Genomic DNA, 22,094 nt, shown 5'->3' on the forward strand with positions numbered 1-22,094 from the left:
CACATGTCCATCTGTACTTAGTTGTGCTTCTGTCTTTCTTAGTCTTCTCTCTTCCTCTTCTCAACAACACATCTATAATTGTAATTCTGTACAGAATTTATAGTCATTGCACTTTAAAAGAAGAAAAAGAAATTCAGTGTTAACCAATAGTCTCTATTTTCTCTTCTGCCTTTCCTTTGAACAAATCAGAAAGCTGAGCTGTCTGGATTTTTCTTCCCCTTCATGTTACCAGTGCCTAGCACAGTATGGGAGCCAGATGTAAAATGGTCAAGCTCTGCCTGGGTTTGAGCCCTGATTCTGCTACTTACCAACTGTGTGGCCTTGTTACTTAACTTTTCTGAGCTTCAGTTTCCTCATATATATAATGGGGAGAATAATTGCACCTACTTCACAGAGATATGAGTATTCAACAAGATAACACTACATGGAAGGCAGGAGCTTATATGGTACAGTACACAGTAAACCTGAGGTAGATGTTAGCTATTATTTTATCCCCTTGCCTCAAATGCTCATGCCCCTCACTCCTTCCCCTGATATTCTCTATGTCTTCTGGCTTGCCTATATGCTAGAAAGGCTGGTGAAAGTTGTATAGACATTTTTTAAAGATTTATTTATTTATTGGCTATGGTGGGTCTTCAATGTTCTGTGTAGGCTTTCTCTAGCTGTGGCAAGTGGGGGCTACTCTTCATTGTTGTGTGTGGGCTTCTCACTGCTTCTCAATGTGGGCTTCTCAATGGCCTCTCATTGTGAAGCATAGGCTCTAAGCACATGAGCTCAGTAGTTGTGGCATGTGAGCTCTAGAGCACAGGTGCGTGGGCTTAGCTGCTCTGTGGCATGTGGGACCTTCCTGGACCCGGGGCGGAACCTGTGTCCCCTGCATTGGCAGGCGGATTCTTAACCACTGGACCACCAGGGAAGCCCTAGACTTTAATAAGAGTTTCACCTTGAAAGGGCTTTTCCAACTTAACATTTGAAACTGGGCATATTTGGCAACTTGGGGATCCCTCTTTTAGGGAATGCACAACTAGAAGAGATCACCTGCAGTCCCTCTCCTAGTAATTACTGGCAAAAGGAGTTATGATCCAGAAAGTGACTTATCCGAGGTAGAAGAGTCTGAATACAAAAGGTCTCCTAATTGTTAGCACTAGGTGCTCTCCACTATTCAGGGTTTTCCAATCAAAAGGATAAAGCCAGACTCAAATGGAATTAGAAGATGCTAACTTCTTCTCTTGCCTTTTTATTTATTTATTTGTTTTTGGCTGTGCTGGGTCTTCGTTGCTGCGTGGGCTTTCCTCTAGTTGCGGTGAGCGGGGGCTAGGTGCAGTGTGCAGGCTCTTTCTCTTGTTGCAGAGCACAGGCTCCAGGGCACGCTGGCTTCAGTAGTTGTGGCTTCCAGACTGTAGAGCACAGGCTCAGTAGTTAGGGTGCACAAGCTTAGTTGCTCTGCAGCATGTGGGATCTTCCTGGATCTCGGATCAAACCCATGTCTCCTACACTGGCAGGTGGACTCCCTACCACTGAGCCACCAGGGAAGCCCCCTCTCTTGCCTTTTGGTCAGTTTCTTCCTGCCCCTCCCTCCATGCTAGGGCCTCCAAAGAGGATCTCTCTTCAGACACAAAACTCAGAGCTGCCTATTTCCAAGTTCAGGTTTTATCTATGTGCTGGGTTGTTAGCACTTTCAGGTAAAAGGTCTTTCTCAATTTATAAGAATGTAATGGAAAGGAAGAGAAAGCCAAGCCTCCTTTCCATCTAGCTGCAGTGGCTAAAAGTTCTGTACAAAATCAGAATAAACTGAGACAGTACCACAGTCAGCAAAAGCTCTAAAAACTATATGCCTTCTCAGTGTCTGAGACTGTTTCTGACAGCCACGGGCTATTTAGAAGTCCCTTGGATGGCAGTGTTTTTCATCTAGATAGAAAAGGACATGAGAGGAATGAGAAGTATGTAGTCTTCAAAGACTAGATACTGGTTAGTAATACCCAGAGCCGGTCCATGTTTTTTGAAACCTGAGGCTTAAAGAATTGGTGGGTTCTCCTTTAAGAAAAAAAAAAATGACTTTTTCAAATTGTACAAATACCTATGATCATGTGAACACATTGCTAGGGCCTCAGAAGGGTCTTTGCACGCAAGAACTCCTCTGGCTGTAAAGTAAATCTGCCTAGCAGTAGCATTAACCCCTTATCAACCCAAGAAGGAAAACAGGGTAGACTTCAACCTTGGGCACCCATCTCATTTGGGTTCTCACAGACAAATGCAACCAAACCTTACCTGTTTTAAGAAGATGCTGTTTTCCCAAGATCCATACCAGCTCATCTGTATCTGGAAACTCTTCTAGGTAGTCAGCAAAAATAGTAATCTGGTTTTCATACTTGGATAAAACTGAAAAGGAAAGAAACTTAAACAAAATGTAATGGAACTTGCTTCTATGATTTATTAATTATTACCTTTGTCCTGAAGGTAAAAATTAGAGTTTTTTTAGATTCATCACTGGAATCTAATGGAAGCAAATCCTCCTGCTTGAGAAACAAAGACACTTATGGGGTCTCAAAATCTTTTAAGAAAGGGATTTCCTTTTGACCACCTGTTTAGACCTTCCTTTTCTCATGGTCCCATTTGCCACTATCTCTGAATGATGTTTTGGTCACAATTACATCCAACATTTTTTTCTAATGGGGCTTTCTTTGTAAACAGCCACTTTCTAGCTTGTCCTAGTGTGAGTGGAGTACAAGATGACACAGTAGTACCTGCATACCTGACCTCTTTCCATGTCTAATCAGACCCTAGGGACTAATGTGAGGTTTCTAGCAGCCAGTGGCTTAGAAGGGGCCTATGACAAGCCTGAAACACTATATATATACACCTCTGAAAATGTAATATTTTAGCTGGAAGTCCAGATGTTTTATCAGTAATTTAGTGTTTTATTCACTTACAACTTCTACAAAGAAGAATCTTGAAGCAACTGATAAATAGAACTTGTTCTTGGGATTCACAAATGACCATGGTTATCTCTCAACAGAAAGGAACTGAACAAAATACAATTAAATCTCATAAGTTCATAGGCCACACTCTCAGAACTTATGTCCAGGTAATGTGGGATGAGTTAAAATTCACTTCTGTACCGCCTGCGGGGAAAGGATCTGCTAAAAGTCTCAAGATTGACTTGTGAAGGGAAGGATCTTATCACAAAAGTTTCCTTTAAGTACTGAGTCAGCCAACAAGTTCATTCGGATTTTTCCATATGAGGTTATGAGAAAACCTGAACAAACATTTTGGCCAAGCCAGTATTTTCTGAGAGAAAGAATATCATAGGTGGTAAATAAGTTTCCAAGCCAGCCCAGAAAAATCTATCTTAACCTATCAGCAGAAAAATGAAATTGTTAGTATATTTCATAGTTTATGGTGCTGTTTCAATGACAAATCATATTTCAAGTTCAAAGCTGAGACAACCGAGCACACATCTTATCATCTCAGCAATTGGAGGCTACCAGACGCTACAGGGAGGGGAGCTCAGAGCCAGCAGGGGCCATTTTGTGCAGCTACTAGTAGCTGCAAGGGCTCTCCCAGATCAGCCCCTAAGAGCGCCAAGGGAATAGTCTCCTATAAAAAATATCATTGCGGGATGTGTTTAGCTCACTTGAAAGGACAAATTGCTTTCTTCTGGCTTTGTTTTCTAAGGCAGGAGCATGCTGTTTTCATAGAAATAAATGGTCTTTCCTAGAAATAAATAAATGAGTCTTATCTGATCATGAAAACAGACTACTCGGTTGGAGGCTGACGTTATACTTTGTATCATTTGTATACATTGAAGTCATAATTTGTTTGAAGTTATAATTTTAGAAACACAGCTACCCGGGATACTGCCCTTCTTGAAATATGTGACAGAAGTCCAGTCTTTCAGGGATTTAGGTAGCCTTTCTCCTCAAGATGTTTTCATCATTAGGGTCACAGCCATGGCGCTATTTCCAATGTACAGAAGTTAGAAATGAGACAGCCATTTCATTCCCCAGTGAAAACTCATCACTGCCAAATCTGCCAGGGAGCTTGTGTCACAGTCTTAGCCTTTCTGCCCCTGGCCACAGCCCCTGGCCCATGCTCAGGAAATAGCAGGCTAAAAATGATCATCCAGGTCAGGCCATCCCCAGGAGGTGGTGGACAGAGGTGGCGTAAATCACACTGTGTACCTTCCCACCCCATTCTCCACCCCTCACAGGCAAGAGAAATCAGGTTAAAACAAACATTCAGTGAAGCCTAGAAAAGGGGGGCAGAGGGGAGGGGTGAGTCAGAAAATGAGCAATTTGAGAGAAGTGTGGGAAAGGGGCAACCTCTCTGGCATTCCCCTGGTAGGGATGAGGAAGGTGGTATTGGATGAATGTACAGCATGTATGCATATAAGCCTTGGGTCTTTTTTTAGTACTGGCTGAAAAAAAAATTCTCTATCGCCAACCCTGTCTCAGTGAGTCATTACCCAGCTATCTGGTCAAATTAGTACAGCCCCTACAGCCTGTGAGAACTGCACTGCTTCATTTGAGATGGCTCTGACCAAAATGATAGCCAAAGAATTTTCCTCTTGCTCTTACACCCCTCACCCCTAGGCCAGGAAAAAGGGCAATTACAGTCTCTATTCTTCCAGAGTCTCCTCTTAGAAAATAGACTCCATGAACGCAGTGTGTCAGCCCATAACCAGCCTGAGTTGAAAACTACAGGGATGAAACAAAAGAAAGCCAGACCAGAAGATGAGATTAACAGAAGTACAGAGTGATAACATGAGGACAGCGTATAAAAGGGAGTCTGGGGAGGATAGAGGGCTTGATCTTCCACAAGAACTCAGAAAGATGAAGAAGCCAACTGGGTTGTGGTTGAGATGCAGAAGTGAAATGGCATTTCCAAACAAATCACTTCTCACTAACAGCAATCCTTCTGAAAAAAAATTTCATAAACTACTTTTGTCCTACCTTAAAATTAACAAATTTTATATTAACAGACTTATATGAGCTCCTTGCGCTTTCAACCTGTTTAAAGACATAGGAACTATACAGGCAGAGCTACAAATATTGCAGCTTGGTGGACCAAGAATCAGCTTCTATAAGGTCTGATGGGCAACAGGCTTCACTCTGTTCCATTCTACTTTAATAATCATTAAAAAGAATGAAGTCTCTGCTGGGTTAGCTTAGTAGTCAAATAATAACTGAGAAAAAGATTTCCATAAGCTCCTGGAACCAAAAAGTCTCCCAGTCTTGGGCAAGACGCTCTGTGTACATGCTAGGGCATGCTTTCAACACTCAGCCAGGCAGTTGATTAACTATGCCTTAGTCTTCCCTTTCTGCTTATACAGAGCTCAAGGTCAGCCAGAGTGAGAGCTGAGGGCCTTCTCAGGTCTTTCCTGAGCATGCACATAGCCTTGGGACTGTACACATCCCTGAGCAGGCATGTGGTCCTCTAGGTTCCCAAGAATATGCTGGAACTTTTCAAAGTCCCAACAAATATATTATTCTTCAGCTTTACCTTTCAAACTTTTTGGTTATCTACTCCTCAAATAGCTGTGAAGTTAATCATTTGCCTCTAATAGTTTTCCAGAAAAGCCCCCCTGCCAACCCAGAGAGGGGGAGGCTATCTGCACCTCCAAGACAAGACAAATAAAGTTTTACATGTGGGGTTTTCTGGGGAATTGCCAGACAGATCAAATAATGACAGCTCTCTAGAAATGAGGATTTAACAGTTTCAAACCTGTTCTGCATCCTCCAGGGGTTACCAGGTTGCTGGCTTTCCCTATGGTTGCAAGCTGTGAATTCTCAAGGCCACTGAAAAGCTGGAGAGCAAAAGATGGGCATAGCACAAGTGAAAATGCCACAGAGCTGACTATTATAAGGCAGTCATTTTTCATGAATAAATGAATATTCCACAGATTGGTGCAAGCCTTTGGTTAATTTCCAGAGTGCAGCAAAAGTTGGTTCTGATCGTCTTTGCCAATTCTTTTCATTTCTATTATGGGTAGAATTTTCAGAAGTCTTCACTCTGCCATTTTTGCTGATGACTTACTTGAATAATTTGCTTTCCAGTGATTGACTATATTTGTAAGCGTTATTTTGTAAAACGGCAAGTAAATGAAAAAAATCACTTTTTTAACAGATTTTCTGATAGCACTTAACAAAACTTGTGCATCAAGTCTCCTAGATTCTGTGGGGTTTGTTCCCCACAAACAATAAAAAGACTCTAAAAGGGAAATCAAAAGGTCACAGAGTCTCAGGGCCAGAAAAAGCCTGAGACACCACAGAGTATCTTGCTTGTGAAAAAAAAAGTGAAAGTGTTAGTTGCTCAGTCATGTCCAACTCTTTGTGACTCCATGGACTGTAGCCCGCCAGGCTCCTCTGTCCATGAGATTCTCCAGCAAGAATACTGCTATTTCCTCCTCCAGGGGATCTTCCCGATCCAGGGATCGAACCTGGGTCTCCTGCATTGCAAGCAGGTTGTTTACCATCTGAGCCACCAGGGAAGCCCCATACCATTTATAGTTATTATAAAATATTGACTATGTTCCCTGTTCTGTACTATATGTACTTGTAGCTTATTACAAAGTACTTTGTGCTTCTTAACCCATTACCCTTATCTTCCCCTTCCCACATCTCTCTCCCACCTAGTAACCACTCACTTTTTCTCTGTCAGTCTGTTTCCTTTTTGGTATATTTACTAGTTTAATATACACACATTCAACATATTTTCAGGTCACACCTTCAAAATCATAAGAAAATGGTCACAGGAGACAGGTATGGTAAGTTCTATTCAGTTCAGTCACTCAGTCGTGTCCGACTCTTTACGACCCCATGAATCACAGCACGCCAGGCCTCCCTGTCCATCACCAACTCCCAGAGTTCACTCAGACTCATGTCCATTGAGTCGGTGATGCCATCCAGCCATCTCATCCTCTGTCGTCCCCTTCTCCTCCTGCCCCCAATCCCTCCCAGCATCAGGGTCTTTTCCAATGAGTCAACTCTTTGCATGAGGTATGGTAAGGGCTGAATATAAATTAATATACTCATTCTATAAACTTTTACAGAGTACCTACTACGTGCTAAGGGGGCTTCCCAGGTGGTGCTAGTGGTAAAGAACCCACCTGCCAATGTAAGAGACCTAAGAGGTGTGGGTTCTATCCCTGGGTTGGGAAGATCCCCTGGAGGAGGGCATGGCAACCCACTCCAGTATTCTAGCCTGGAGAATCCCATGGACAGAAGAGCCTGGTGGGCATAGGGTTGCAGAGAGTCAGACACGACTGAAGCAACTTAGCACGCACATACATACTATATGCTAAGCACAATGGAAAAGACATCACTGAGATGTAGCCTCCATTGTCCAAAGCATTTAACCTAGTAGAGAGGATAGGTCTGCAAACAAACAACAATAAGTACTATAAGAAAGGAAAGTGGGAGAGAAGAGATCAAGATGGTGGAGTAAGAAGAAATGGAGCCTACCTCCTGCTACAAATGCATCTAAAATACACCTACACGTGGAACAATTCTCACTGAAACTAACTGGAAATTGGCAGAAGCACTCCTGTACAACCAAGGTTGTAAGAACAATACACACATAATCCAGGAGGAAAGGAAGAAAAGTAATCAGGTCAAGACCTGTACCCCTGGGAGGGGAATCAGAAGAAAAGGGAGGTTGCATAGGTGGGGTGTGATCAGGTCAAGCCACAGACTGGGTGTCCCAGACCTAGGGTCCTATGTACAGGAGACAAGCCCCCTTGGCTGGCCAGAGGACTGGACTCCACTCATGAGGAGGGCATGCATTGGCTGTCTTTGAGGCAGGGCAGAGAAAGATTTGCTCTGAGCCCTCTGGGTTTCCAACAACCAGCTAGCCATGTACCCCAGCCCAAAGTACCAAGCAACACTCCCATCCTGTCTATTCTGTGTCATGGCACAGCAATTGGATCTGGGGAAGCCATGACCAGGGAAAAGACTTGACCATGGGACACAGAGGTGACCAAGTCCCAGGGTAATGCCATTGTTGACACCTACTCAAACAGCAACCCCCAGAAGTTGCCCAGATCTCAGATGGCAGCCACCCACCACAGCTCACCCCCCACCTTGATACACACAGAGTCATCACAAGGGCCCCACCCACCATATCCAGCAGTTCTACAACAGGGCAGGAACAGCTGAGGCTGGGAACAGTGATCAGCTGTGAGAGACAAAGGAGAACTGCCCCTGAGGCAAGGCAGAGAGAGGTCTGGCTTAGCAGCTCTGGGTTTCCTGTGACCACTTTGCCATGCCCACCAGCCTGAGACCAGTGAATACTCTGGTCCTGCTCAACCCATGCCATAGTGCTGAACTGGATCTGGGGTGCCCACGACAGAGGAAGAGATTCAACCATGGGACACAGAGGTCTGAGTGGAACTTTCTTAGCTCTTACTGAAGCAGTGCCTCAGAACCCCCCAGATGTCTGACAGCAGCCACTGCACCACAGCTGACCTCCCAATACACATGGAGAGTTCACACAGGCACCGTCTTTCCTGTAGAGAGGTTCCATAACATGGTAGGGGTGGTGAAGGCTGTGAGGGACAAAGGGGATCTGCACCTGAAGCTATGTCTGAGTGAAGCTGTGGACATCTGTGCAGGCAGTCAGCACATGGGGCCCCACTTGCTTTAGCATTCCCCTTATCTGGGGCAAAGGTCCTAGTGTGAGGAGGAGAGAAAAACAGAGTCAGCTCAGGCCCCACCCCTGAGAGGGTGGTGACAGCCACTGAGCAGAGAGGAAGTCCCATCTCACACTCACCACCAGCTCTAGCTGCTCTGTCTCCAGCCACAACCATTACCAAGGTGATAGTGGCCAGTGCACTGAGGAAAGATGTGACTTGTGTCCACATCAAATCCAGCTCTCCCACCAAAGGCACTGAGCACACACAGCCTGTATAGAAATGGTTCCACCGAGAATGACTTGTGTTCACATCGAATCCAGCTCTCACACCAAACGCACTGGGCACACACAGTATAGAGATGGTTCCACTGAAAAATACACTTTCAAGACTGCAGTAGACAGCTGTTTCACCTAAACTCATAGAGGCAGGAAAGTCAAGCAAAATGAAAAGGCACAGTAACTACTCTCAATTGAAAAAGCAAGAGAAAACCCCTGAAAAATAATGAAAGAGAAACAAAAGAGATTTAAAAAAACAGAAATAAAAAAATTTACGAGATAATTCAAAACATTGATAATAAAAATGTTAACTGAATTAGGGAAAACAATTGATGTAATCGAGAACATTTCAGCAAGGAACTAGAAAACATTAAAAAGACCCAGTCAGAAATGAATAATTCAATAGCTGAAATAAAAGACACACTAGAAGGAATGAATAGCAGACAAAGTAATACAGAGGAACACGTAAATGATCTAGAAGTCAGAAAAATGGAAACCACACAATCAGAACAGCAGTAGGAAAAGCAAATTAAAAAAAAAAAATAAAGCAACTGAAGATATTCTTGGGACAACATTAAGCATCCAAATATTTGCATTATATGGGTTCCAGAAGGAGAAGAGAGAGAAAGGAAGATCAAAAATGTATTTGAAGAAATTATGCCTGAAAACTCCCAAACCTGAAGAAGGAAATAGATACACAGGTATAGGAATCACACAGGATCCCAAATAAGATAAACTCAAACAGACCCACACCAACACATATCATAATCAAAATGGCAAAAGTAAATGATAAAGACAGGATTCTAAAGGCAGCAGGAGAAAAACAAGAGTCATTTGCAAGGCAACCTCCATAAGGCTATCAGCTGATTTCTCTGCAGAAACCTTGCAGGCCAGAAAGGAGTGACATGATATATTTAAAGTGTTAAAAGGTAAAAACTTGCAACCTAGGACAATCTACCCAGCAAAATTATCATTTAGAAGGAGAAATAAAGAACTTCTCAGATAAACAAAAATTAAAAGAGTTCCTCAATACTAAATGTACAATAAAAGAAAAGCTGAAGGATCTTTTCTAAATGGAAAAGTAGTAAAAATCTATAGTAAAGGGAAAATCCCAATAGGAAAGGCAAATGAATATGTAGTAAGGACTGGGGTCAAACACTTAAATAAGCCAGTATGTAAATTAAAAGACAAAAAAATTATATAAGCAATTATAACTACAATAAACAGTAAAGGGATAATATTGAAGATGTAGACTGTGATATGACATCAAAAAACACAAAATGATTTAAAAATGGTAAAACCTGATTTAAATGATTTAAAAATGAGCAGACCTGAATAGACTTTTTTCCAAAGAAGACATACAGATGGCTAACCACTATATGAAAAGATACTCAACATCACTAATTATCAGAGAAATGCAAATCAAACTAACAAGGAGATATGATCTCACACCTGTCAGAATGGCTATCATCAAAAAACCTACAAATAACAAACGTTGGAAACAATGTGAAGAAAAGAGAACCTGTGTACACTGCTGGTGGGAAGGTAAATTTGTGCAGCCACTATGGAGAACAGTATGGAGGTTCCTCAGTAAATTAAAAACAGAACTACCACATGATCCAGCAATTCTACTGATAATACACTCAGAAAAAAATGAAAACACTAATTCAAAAAGATACATACACCCCAAAATTCATAGCAGCACTATGTACAATAGCCAAGATATGGAAGCAACCCAAGAACCCATCAACAGCTGAATAGATGAATAAGATATATATATATATATATATATATACGTACATACATACATACAATGGAATACTACTTGGTCATAAAAAGGATGAAATACTGCCATTTGCAGCAACATGGATAGACCTAGAAAATATTATGTTTAGTTAAATAAGTGAGATCAATACAAATGCAGTATGATATCACTTATATGTGCAATATAAAAAATAATAATGCAAATAATATATGTAAAACAGAAACAGACTTATAGATAAAGAAAACAAATTAATGGTTACCAAAGGGGAGAGAGAAGAGGAGAAGGGCAAATTAGGGGTATGGGGTTAAGAGATAAAAACTACTATGTATAAGATAGTGAAGCAACAAGTATATATTGTATATAGCAAAGGAAATTATAGCCATCATCTTGTAGTAACTTTTAATAGAGTATAAGCTGTAAAAATATTGAATCACACTGCTGTATACCTGAAACTAATATAAATCGACTACATTTCAATTTAAAAAAGGAAAGTGATGTGGAAGGCAACAAATGATTAATTTGGGGATGAAAAGACCTTCAACAACCTTGAAAAGGTAGCATCAAAGCTGAGCCTCAGGACTTCCCTGGCAGTCCAGTGCTTAAGACTCTGTGCTTCCCAGCCAGTGGGAATTTGCTGTATGATGCAGAGAGCTCAAGCCCAGTGCTCTGACAACCTAGAGGAGTGGGATGGAACGGGAGGTAGGAGGGAAGTTCAAGAGGGAGGGGACACATGTATACCTATGACGGACTCATGTTGATGTATGGCAGAAATCAATACAATATTGTAAAGTAATTATCCTCCAACTAAAAATGAATAAATTTAAAAACTAAAAATAAAAAGATATAAAAAAAAAGACCCCATGCTCCCACTGCAGGGAGCACCGGTTCGGTGCCTAGTCAGGGAACTGACATCCTACATGCCGAGCAGTGTGGCCAAAAATTAAAAAAAAAAAAAAAAAAGCTGAACTTTAGTGAAAAAAAAAAGATAAAAAAAAAGAAAAAAAAGTGAGATGGGGGAAGGGAAGAAACTCCTGGTTGGAGGAACACCAAAAGGATTTGGCAAGCATGTGGGATGGGTCTAGGAAAAGCGAGACAGAGAGTAAAAAATAACTTGTATTTTTCAAGTGTGGGTGATGAAATGGTAGCAGAAAAACATAGTGGTGGGGGGTAGGGGATAATAATCTTGATCCAGCCAGAACATGGTAGAGTCATGGATTTGCTTGACAAAGCAATGAGAGGCTACAAAAAATTCAGAGGAAAATCAACCTGCACAGGGGTCGCACAGAGGTACCTGGCAAATGGCAGGTTGATTAGCAGAGCTGAGGAAAGCAGGAGGAACCCAGAAGAATAACACTCAGCCTAAAGTGTACCTTCATCCCCTTCCTCCTGGGTCCATGTAGTGTCCTGGTCTTCCCAGCCTCTGCTCGTCTGTGCATAGGCCCCGCCCCCATTTTCATTTCTCTTCCTCCCAGTGCCCTGCTTTTCTGACACCCAAGAATTTTGAAAATAAAGAACTAGATAGCAATTCTTAGCATTTCAAAGGGGATTTTTCACATTCAAAACTGCAAGTTTCCTTGAATTTATTCAGCGAGTCACACCTCAGTGATGCTGGGTTGTCAAAGAATGCCAAAGACATGAATGATTTCTCTACAGACCAGTGTAAACTCTGACACCCTAAGAAAAGAATCTTGTCATTTTTAGACTTAGGCTAGAAAACCTTAGCCAAAGAGTTACCATTCAGCTAAAGTTTATGACTTTTTGAGATTCTATTGAACTGACTAGTATTGGTGGTAGTGCAAGACAGGAATCTGCTCCTGACAGATTTCAGGACGAGTCAGCAAAGAGATAACCCGTCACATTGTCAAAGGAACCATTGCTAAGTGATAAGACCCTTTGGTTTTCAGCTATAAAAAGCAATTGGGCCATAGAAACCTGGCCCCTCAAAACACAACATTTCTTAAAGATTTCAGTCAGTTCATCTTATTGGCAACAATGGTAGAATCAAATGCAATTAAAAAATGGACTCTTTCTGGTTTTCTTTAAAGTGACAAGTTTGAAAAGCTTATCGTCTTGTAAATATATTTTGTTTGCTTTTTACACTTCAGTTCAGTTCAGTCGCTCAGTCGTGTCCAACTGTTTGCAACCCCATGAACTGCAGCACGCCAGGCCTCCCTGTCCATCACCAACTCCCGGAGTTCACTCAGACTCACGTCCATCGAGTCAGTGATGCCATCCAGCCATCTCATCCTCTGTCGTCCCCTTTTCCTCCTGCCCCCAATCCCTCCCAGCATCAGAGTCTTTTCCAATGAGTCAACTCTTCACATGAGGTGAGTTATTGCCTGCTGTTTGCTACCTGAAATGCCTTTAGATACACCCATGAAGAAATGGGATTCCATATACAAATGGGTCAGGAATGTACGTAACATAGAGACTACTGAATCTCTAGATCGCTGCTTCTTTCTGCTTTTGATAAGGTAACTCTGATCTTCTTGAACAGATGCATTTTTCAGAAGAATAAAAATATGCTACTTTTATAATGGTTATCTTTGTTGATTAGGCATATAAAGATGGTAGCACACTGGAGGGAGGGGGAGGGAAGGAGGAAAAGTATTTGGTCACTTTATAATTCAAGATTTGAGGCAAATTCCACAAACTGAGGTGAGAATCACCTTGATTCTTCATCAGTGGGTTTTGTTGTTCTTAAGAATCAACCTGTTTTTATGAAAAGAATGGTTATATTCCCAAGGAAGACCATGTCACATTAGTGCCAGTGTTACATCATCCAGTGGGTCCACAGCAAGCCTCCATTGTATGTATCTTTGATTTTGGACAGTATCCAAACCAAAAAGCAGCAATACCCAAATACAGAGCTTATATTTCATGTAGGAAGCAAGACAATGTGACAATATTTAGTCAGAATGAGTGTGTCAAATGGTTTTTCTCTAACATTAAAAAGAAAAACATTGGGGGTGGCTTTTATTTTGTCATGGTGAAGAAAAGGAGGAGTCACCCCTCCTGAAAATAGCTCTAGCTTAAGAACCCTAAAATGTAAGTTCTAGTCCCACTCTGCCACTAACTAGCTATGTGACCTTGGAAAACTTACTGTACTTCTTTGGGCCTCAATTCTCCATCTATAAAATGACAAGCATATGTTTTCAAACAGCATATCATAACTCATCAGTTGGTTGTGTGTATATAAATTGGATTGAAATATAAAATTTACTTCTCATTGTATTCTTGGATTTAAAAAGTTGGAATATCACTGGTCTAGACGTATGCTATCCAATACAGTAACCATGTGCAGCTGCCTACATTTAAATTAATTCAAGTTAAACACAACAGACTGGTTCCAAATAGGAAAAAGAGTACGTCAAGGCTGTATATTGTCACCCTGCTTATTTAACTTATATGCAGAGTACATCATGAGAAACGCTGGGCTGGAAGAAGCACAAGCTGGAATCAAGATTGCCGGGAGAAATATCAAGAACCTCAGATATGCAGATGAAACCACCCTTATGGCAGAAAGTGAAGAGGAACTAAAAAGCCTCTTGATGAAAGTGAAAGAGGAGAGTGAAAAAGTTGGCTTAAAGCTCAGCATTCAAAAAACGAAGATCATGGCATCTGGTCCATCACTTCATGGGAAATAGATGGGGAAACAGTGGAAACAGTGGCAGACTTTATTTTTCTGGGCTCCAAAATCACTGCAGATGGTGACTGCAGCCATGAAATTAAAAGACGCTTACTCCTTGGAAGAAAAGTTATGACCAACCTAGATAGCATATTGAAAAGCAGAGACACCACTTTGCCAACAAAGGTTCGTCTAGTCAAGGCTATGGTTTTTCCTGTGGTCATGTATGGATGTGAGAGTTGGACTGTGAAGAAAGCTGAGTGCCGAAGAATTGATGCTTTTGAACTGTGGTGTTGGAGAAGACTCTTGAGAGTCCCTTGGACTGCAAGGAGATCCAACCAGTCCATTCTAAAGGAGATCAGCCCTGGGTGTTCTTTGGAAGGAATGATGCTAAAGCTGAAACTCCAGTACTATGGCCACCTCATGGGAAGAGTTGACTCATTGGAAAAGACTCTGATGCTGGGAAGGATTGGGGGCAGGAGGAAAAGGGGACGACAGAGGATGAGATGGCTGGATGGCATCACCAACTTGACGGACGTGAGTCTGAGTGAACTCCGGGAGTTGGTGATGGACAGGGAGGCCTGGCATGCTGCGATTCATGGGGTCGCAAAGAGTCGGACACGACTGAGCGACTGAACTGAAACACAACTAAAAATTAAGTTAGTTGCATTAGCCACATTTCAAGCACTCAACAGCCACATGTGGTAGTGGCTACCATACTGGACAGCACAGTTGTAGAATAGTTTTGTCATCACAGTTCTATTGCAGTCCTATTCTAACAGTGTTTTTATGATTCTACTGGAGGTGACGGTAGGGTGGGTTGTTAGGAGGGGTACTCTAAGCTCTTAGAAAAGAAGATAGGTTCACTTGTCTCTTTCTTAAGAGATTCTGTGTGAATTTCTAAATAAATGAGCCAGCAATTGTTTATTAAGTTCCATACTTGGTTCTGTGAGTAATACAGAGGAAACATCCTCATACACATTCACTAAATGTTAAATGAACAAGCAAAGACATCATAAAGTCATAATCTAGTTAAACACACGAACCTTAGGTAAAAGGAAAGAGCTAAAAATAAAAGGTAATGTACATAGGCAAGTGTTGATAATAACTAAGTACTGTCGAAATTCAGAAATGGGGGAAATCCCCGAGTATTAGAGTCATCAGGCAAGATTTCAAGGAGGACGTAGGATGTGAACTGGTCCCTAAATTACCGCTTGGTCCCTAAATGAGCAGAGATGAGTGGGGAGAATATTCCAGATGAGGGGAACACCTCACATGTGTGTCAGAGATGGGGACTGGTTCCAGAGAATACTGAGCAATGAGATTAAATAGGTGGCTTGGGACTGGATTGTAGAGAGTGGAAAGCAAGCAGTTGTGTCCATGTCTGAGTAAAGCCATTAACAGTGTTCAGAGTGCTTTCACATGATCCTGTGACAGCCCCTTGAGATAGCCATGGCAAGGATCATTACTTTCATGACCTTCCGTTGAGTCTCAGGTGATATGACTTGCCCAGGGTTATATAGTTAATGAACAGTATAACCAGGGTTCAAACTGAGTTCATCTTATTCTCCATTCAGTATTCTTCCTACTATATCTTGCTGCTATGATAAAACCTTGATGTGAGGCAATAGAGAGAGGGAGACCAAGGAGAAAGTTGTAATAATCCAGGCATGAAGTGTTGAAGGCCTGGCCTAAGGTGGCAAGAAACCAGATACTCTGATTATATAACATCCTATAAAGCAGACTGACAATGCAATACCCACTGTTTATAGGGGAGACTAAGAGTAGACAGTCTGAGGTTGGAACAGTGTAGTTATTTTTAACTGCAAATGATCTAAACTACCCCCAAAGGAATAAATATTAACAATATAATTCATATACCGTGTCTGGATTTTTCCGGACAGCTGAAGGCAATGTTTTGGACACGGTTGCTAAGCAAACAACACTTTATATGTCTATGCATTTTTATGAGCCATTTCTAACTTGATAGTGTTTCTCTCCCCTGTCAATTTCAATGTTCATTTCTCAGAACCATCAGTCATATGATTTCTTACCTCATCTACATTTCCAGTGAGAAAGGACTAGTGCATAAATGTCAAGGAGCTACAGGCCTTGGAGTTTTTCCACACTATTTAGTAAAATTATTAGCTTAGCAATTAATTACCTAATAATGATTTACTAAGAAAACACTAAAGCACACCTTTGCCAGACTAATCTTAAAGGATTTCTCCACCCATGTCACGAAGCTGGTCAGAAACTTCCATGGACTTCTAAGATTGCTCCAATGTATAGGAATCAAATACAAATTCATCGACCTGGCATTTGAGACCCTCTCCAATATGGACACGACTGAAGCAGCAGCAGCAGCAGCCAATACAGCCATGTCCTACGTTTCTAATTGTTCCCCACTGCTCATTACTCCTTCATGAGATCTACTCTTTTCAGACAATATAAACCACATGATACACGGGAGACTCTTTGCTCATTTATGTCCTACTTGCACTTAATTCCTACCTCAAATACAAATGGCTTCCCAGGTGGCTCAGTGGTAAAGAATCCACCTACCAATGCAGGAAATGCAGAAGACACAGGTTCGATTCCTGGTTCAGGAAGATCCCCCAGAGAAGACACCCACTCCAATGTTCTTGCCTGGGAAATCCCATGGGCAGAGTAGCCTGGTGGGCTGCAGTCCATGGGGTCACAAGGAGTTGGACATGATTTAGCAACTGAGCATGCATGCCTACCTCAAATACTACCTTCTCTATGAACATTTCTTCCTCAGTCTTCCCACCAAAAGAAGCACTTGCTCCTTCCACTAAGCTTCTATATGTAGTCCTTTATTTATATCTCCCTAATGGCACTGGGCACTTTGTACTTTAGGTTATTGTTATTTGCAGGCACGTCATCTCTCTGCTATTGGAATGTACTCCCATCTCAGCCCATGTAGTGTTCATCTCTGTATCCCCTATAGCTCTGATTATAATGCCCTGCAGTAAGTTTTCCCCTAAGGGCCTTCAAATGTTTATTGAATGAATGGGGACACTGACTAAAGTCCAAAAACTGGTTTATATGTCCACCTAAACAGAGTTGGACTGTGAAGAAAGCTAAGCGCCAAAGAATTGATGCTTTTGAACTGTGGTGTTGGAGAAGACTCTTGAGAGTCCCTTGGACTGCAAGGAGATCCAACCAGTCCATTCTAAAGGAGATCATCCCTGGGTGTTCTTTAGAAGGAATGATGCTAAAGCTGAAACTTTGGCCACCTCATGCGAAGAGTTGACTCATTGGAAAAGACTCTGATGCTGGGAAGGATTGGGGGCAGGAGGAAAAGGGGACGACAGAGGATGAGATGGCTGGATGGCATTACCGACTCGATGGATGTGAGTTTGAGTGAACTCTGGGAGTTGGTGATGGACAGGGAGGCCTAGTGTGCTGCAATTCATGGGGTCACAAAGAGTCGGACATGACTGAGCGACTGAACTGAACTGAAACATTGATTTAATAATCTTTTACTGAATGCCCTTCATATGACCAGAACTGGGCTAGGCCCTGGGGACAGCGACATATTTTAAGCAACATCAAGTCTAATGGAAAGAGAAAGAAAAGGAGAGTTAATTTTGATACAGTATGGTCAGTGTCTGCACATGGGGCTAGGGCAGAACAGCAGAGAGTTGTGTAAGTCAGTCTAGGGTCCAGAGAAGGCTTTGGGAAGAAAGGTGATGGCAGGACTTAGCCTTAAAGGATGAAAGTTAAGCCTATTGGGCAGAGGAAGGATGTTCCAGGTCGAGGGGAAACTTGTACCAAATCACTGAGAGCTGAGAGACTGGAATAGTGATGCCACATGGAGACCATCAAAGGTTGAGGTTAATGGGACACACAGGGCTGGGAGATACTGGCCTTAGAAGCCTTGGTAAAAATTCTGGATTTAACCCAGGCTTCATGGAGCCTCTGAAGGGTTTCAAAGACATCCAAAAGGAAGTCTAGGTATTACACTATTTGCAGAACACAAGCAGTGCAGCAAATAATTGCCTATAATGTAGGGTGTTTTTTTTTTTTAACATTCATTATCAAATTAAATTTGGTTAAGAAACAAAATGAAAACTTTATCAAGGAAGGGGTTAAGGTGAGTCTCTGTCTTACCACACGTTCGGTGGTACAGCACAACTGGAAAACTCTGAATTCTTCCCAGAAACACTACTCTTCATGTGGAGCATTTTTCCAGTTTTCTTCTCTGTTTACAGCCATCTCACCCGCTTCCCAGACCACAGGAATTTTCCCCACACCCTTTCAACATCACACTTCATTAGTAAATGTTGCTAGCAGACATATGATGTTTAAAAATTCTTTACCTTCAAGGTAATGTAAAATTATACTGCCAGACTGAAGTTTTTTGGATTACATAAAATTATATGTGTACCTTAACTTTCAAACCAAAAGATGTACCCCAAGCTCATCCTAAGACAAATTCCTGTAAAGTGAACTTGATTTTTCAATGTTATTCTATGATGATTTGAGCCACATTACCCAAGAAAAGACAATCTAATCCCATCCAAAAAAGGTACAACTTGTATTTAAATGGTTCTTTAGCCCTCATGTGCACTCTATGTACCAGACACCAGAAAAATAAATATCTATCTACCCACAAGCATGAAAGACTCAACCCATCAACCACAGCAAAAATACTTTCTAATATCTTGACATGCTAAACAACACAGGTCCATTTTTAATCCCTAAAAGTGGCTCTTCACAGTGACTTTTCTTATTCTCAGCCATCAGTTCTTTCATTAATACTAAGTTAAATCATTCTAAGTTAAATTCATTCAAAGTTAAAATGTCCTCTTATTGCATCTACACTAGCAATTACACTCTTAGGTTTATAGCCAAGAAAAATGAGTACTCATGCTCAGCTGGTAAAGAAGACTGCAATGCAGGAGACCCCAGTTTGATTCTTGGGTCAGGAAGATTCCCTGGAGAAGGGATAGGTTACCCATTCCAGTGTTCTGGGGCTTCCATGGTGCTTCAGATGGTAAAGAATCTGCCTGCAATGTAGGAGACCTGGATTCGATCCCTGAGTTGGGAAGATCTCCTGGAGAAGCGAACAGCTACCCACTCCAGTATTCTTGTCTGGAGAATTCTATGTATAGAGATGCTGGCAGGCTATAGTCCATGGAGTTTCAAAGAGGCGGACATGACTGAGCAACTTCCACTTTCATGTCCACCAAGAAATATGGTCAAAAACATTCATAGCAGCTTTATTCATAATATCCAAGACCTAAAAACAACCCAAATGCCTTATGACACAGGTACGATAGACTGAACGTTTGTGTCCACCCAAAAATTGCATGTGGAAGCCCTAATCCCCAGTGTGATGGTACAAGAGGTGGGGTCTTCAGGAGGTAATTAGGTTATGTGGGTGGAGCCCTCATGAATGCGATTAGTGTCCTTTATAAAAAGAGACATCAAAGAGATGACCTCTCTCCACCATATGAGGACACAGTAAGATGGGGGCCGTCTGCAGCCAAGGAAGAGGGACCTCATCAGATACCTAATGTGCTAGTGCCATGATCTAGGGCTTCCCAGCCTCCAGAACTGTGAGGGGAAAAAATGTCTGTGGCTTAATCCACCCAGTCTATGGAATTTTGTTATAGCAGCTTGAATTGACTAAGACAAGGACAATGGATACATTGTGGTAAATCACACATGGAAATGGTACACAACAACAAAAAAGAGTTAACTAATAATATATGCAAAACATGAATAGATCTCACATACATTATGTTAAACAAAAAGAAACCAGACACAAAACAGTATATATAATACAATTCTATTTATATAAAGTTTGGAATCAGGAAAAGTTAATCTATGATAATAGCAGTCAGAGTAGCTGTTGCCCTTGGGAAAAGATGCTGACTAAAAGGAGGCAAGAGAGAACCTTCTAGGGGACCAGAAATATTCTGTCTTGATATGGGTGGTGGTTACTCATATGAAAATTTCATTGAGTTGTACACTTAAGATTTGGGTACTTTATTGTCTGTAAGGAATACTTCAATTCAAGAAAAAAAAAAGATAAATTCTTACAGTGGATATTTCTGGTACAGATTGGCAATGCAAATCAAAAGTATGCTAACAACAAAATATTATTTTGTTATCAGGAGATATAGTTATGAATTTATCCCTGTACACACACACAGATCAAGTCCAACTGCAAGTAGTTTGGGGCTTCAGATATTATTCAGATTTAAAGCTAATTTAATTGGATTTTTCGATTTATAGCGCTTCAAAATGCTATCTATTTTTACAGGCTCATTTTGATTGGAAGCTCACTTCATCTGAGAAATATTTTTAATTTGTTCCCTAAATCTTAATGAAATAAAACATAGTAGACTGAAGAGAACACTGACCTATGAATTGGAAGAGCTAGGTTCTACTTCTGCTCTTCAACTAGCCAAGTCACCTTGGGCCAATCTTCAAGCTAAGATTGCCTTTCCTTATCCATAAAATGGTGATAATATTTTCCTCTCTACAGAGCTGTAGTGAGGTTCAAATGACAGAATGGATGTGAAAGTACTTTGTAAAATGTAAAGAAGTACTAATATCCCCAAAGCTGAGTTTAATAACTTGTGTAGCCAATAGAAAATATGCTTAAATTTCAAAGCTTGTATTTCAGTTTTACATATCTTTCATTTCACCAGAGTCAGGATTAGCAAGTACACTCAAATTCTAAGATCTTTGAAAAGTTGAAATAATTCTATTGAAAATAGAGATGTTCAGGGAAGTAGAGTTAATAGCTGTCTTCCTCGTTTTTTTCTAATTATGACTTCTAGATGTAGCTCTAGCAGTGTAATATACATTATATTCAGTTCTCGCTTCTAGAACTCTGAACTGTTTCTACAACACAGTCACAATAGTTTCCCTCTCCATTATGAACTTCACAATATCTGACCCTGAAGGATGCTGCCATTTCTACCCTCTACTATCCATTGTGACCACTATAGAAAAATTTTTAAATGCTCTGAAGTCCTTGTTAGAGCCTTGACTACTCCTTGTCAGAGAGCCCCCAATGGAAGTTCTTTTGTGTCACCTTTGAAAGCTTGTTTCTCTGATGAGAGGAAGTGATATACGCCAGAGTAGCCTCAAAATGCCTCCTGTCATCAACTATTCTTTCCAACACATCCAGCAGGAAACTCCTGATTGGAGAGCCATGCAGTGTGAGAGGAACTTGGATAAATTATGGATATTTGGCTTCAAGGCCTCCAATGGTTCCTATTCCTGGAGGTTTTGTTCTTAGTTCCACAGCTAAGCTCCCCAAACTAGAAGAGCCTGCAGATAAACAAAACAGACTAGAGAAGGTAAATCCTGAGCCTCTCAAGACCCTTGAGAAACATTCCCTTTAGGCATTAAGCCCTAGTTAAGAAGTCTTTGCTGAGCCTACTAAGCTACGGAATAGGGATTAATTTTACAAAAGTATATCAACAGCAGCCAGAAAGTCTAGCTGACAAGGAAAGAGACAGAAAACCAAGAAAAACTAACATGGATTCACACACACACACACACACACACTAAATGGCCTATGATCAGTTATGCCATATTGCAAGGGCAAACATTAAATTACATTTCAACAGGCCTTAGGATGGGCTTCCAGGTGGCTCAGTAGTAAAGAATCTGCCTGCCAATGCAGGAGATGAGGGTTTGATCCCTGGGTCAGGAAGATCCTTTGGATGAGAAAATTACAACCCATTCCAGTACTCTTGACTGGAAAATCATCCCATGGACAGAGGAGCCTGGAAGGCTACAGTC

At 41.3% G+C, this 22,094-nt stretch overlaps 1 protein-coding gene across 2 annotated transcripts in view; it reads right to left on the minus strand.

Moving 5' to 3' along the window:
- The window catches only part of ATG4A (autophagy related 4A cysteine peptidase), a 78,555-nt gene that overhangs the window by 32,059 nt on the left and 24,402 nt on the right, over positions 1–22,094 (minus strand). For both annotated transcript variants that reach the window (XM_086386661.1, XM_086386660.1), the window contains exon 2: positions 2,269–2,379. In XM_086386661.1, coding sequence (XP_086242787.1) covers positions 2,269–2,379 — 111 coding nt within the window. The remainder of the gene's footprint in view (positions 1–2,268; positions 2,380–22,094) is intronic.

This window comes from Bos grunniens, chromosome X (genome assembly GCF_055505025.1).
Source record: "Bos grunniens cultivar Pamir isolate PY7600 chromosome X, Bosgru_T2T1.0, whole genome shotgun sequence".
Lineage (NCBI taxonomy): Eukaryota > Metazoa > Chordata > Mammalia > Artiodactyla > Bovidae > Bos > Bos grunniens.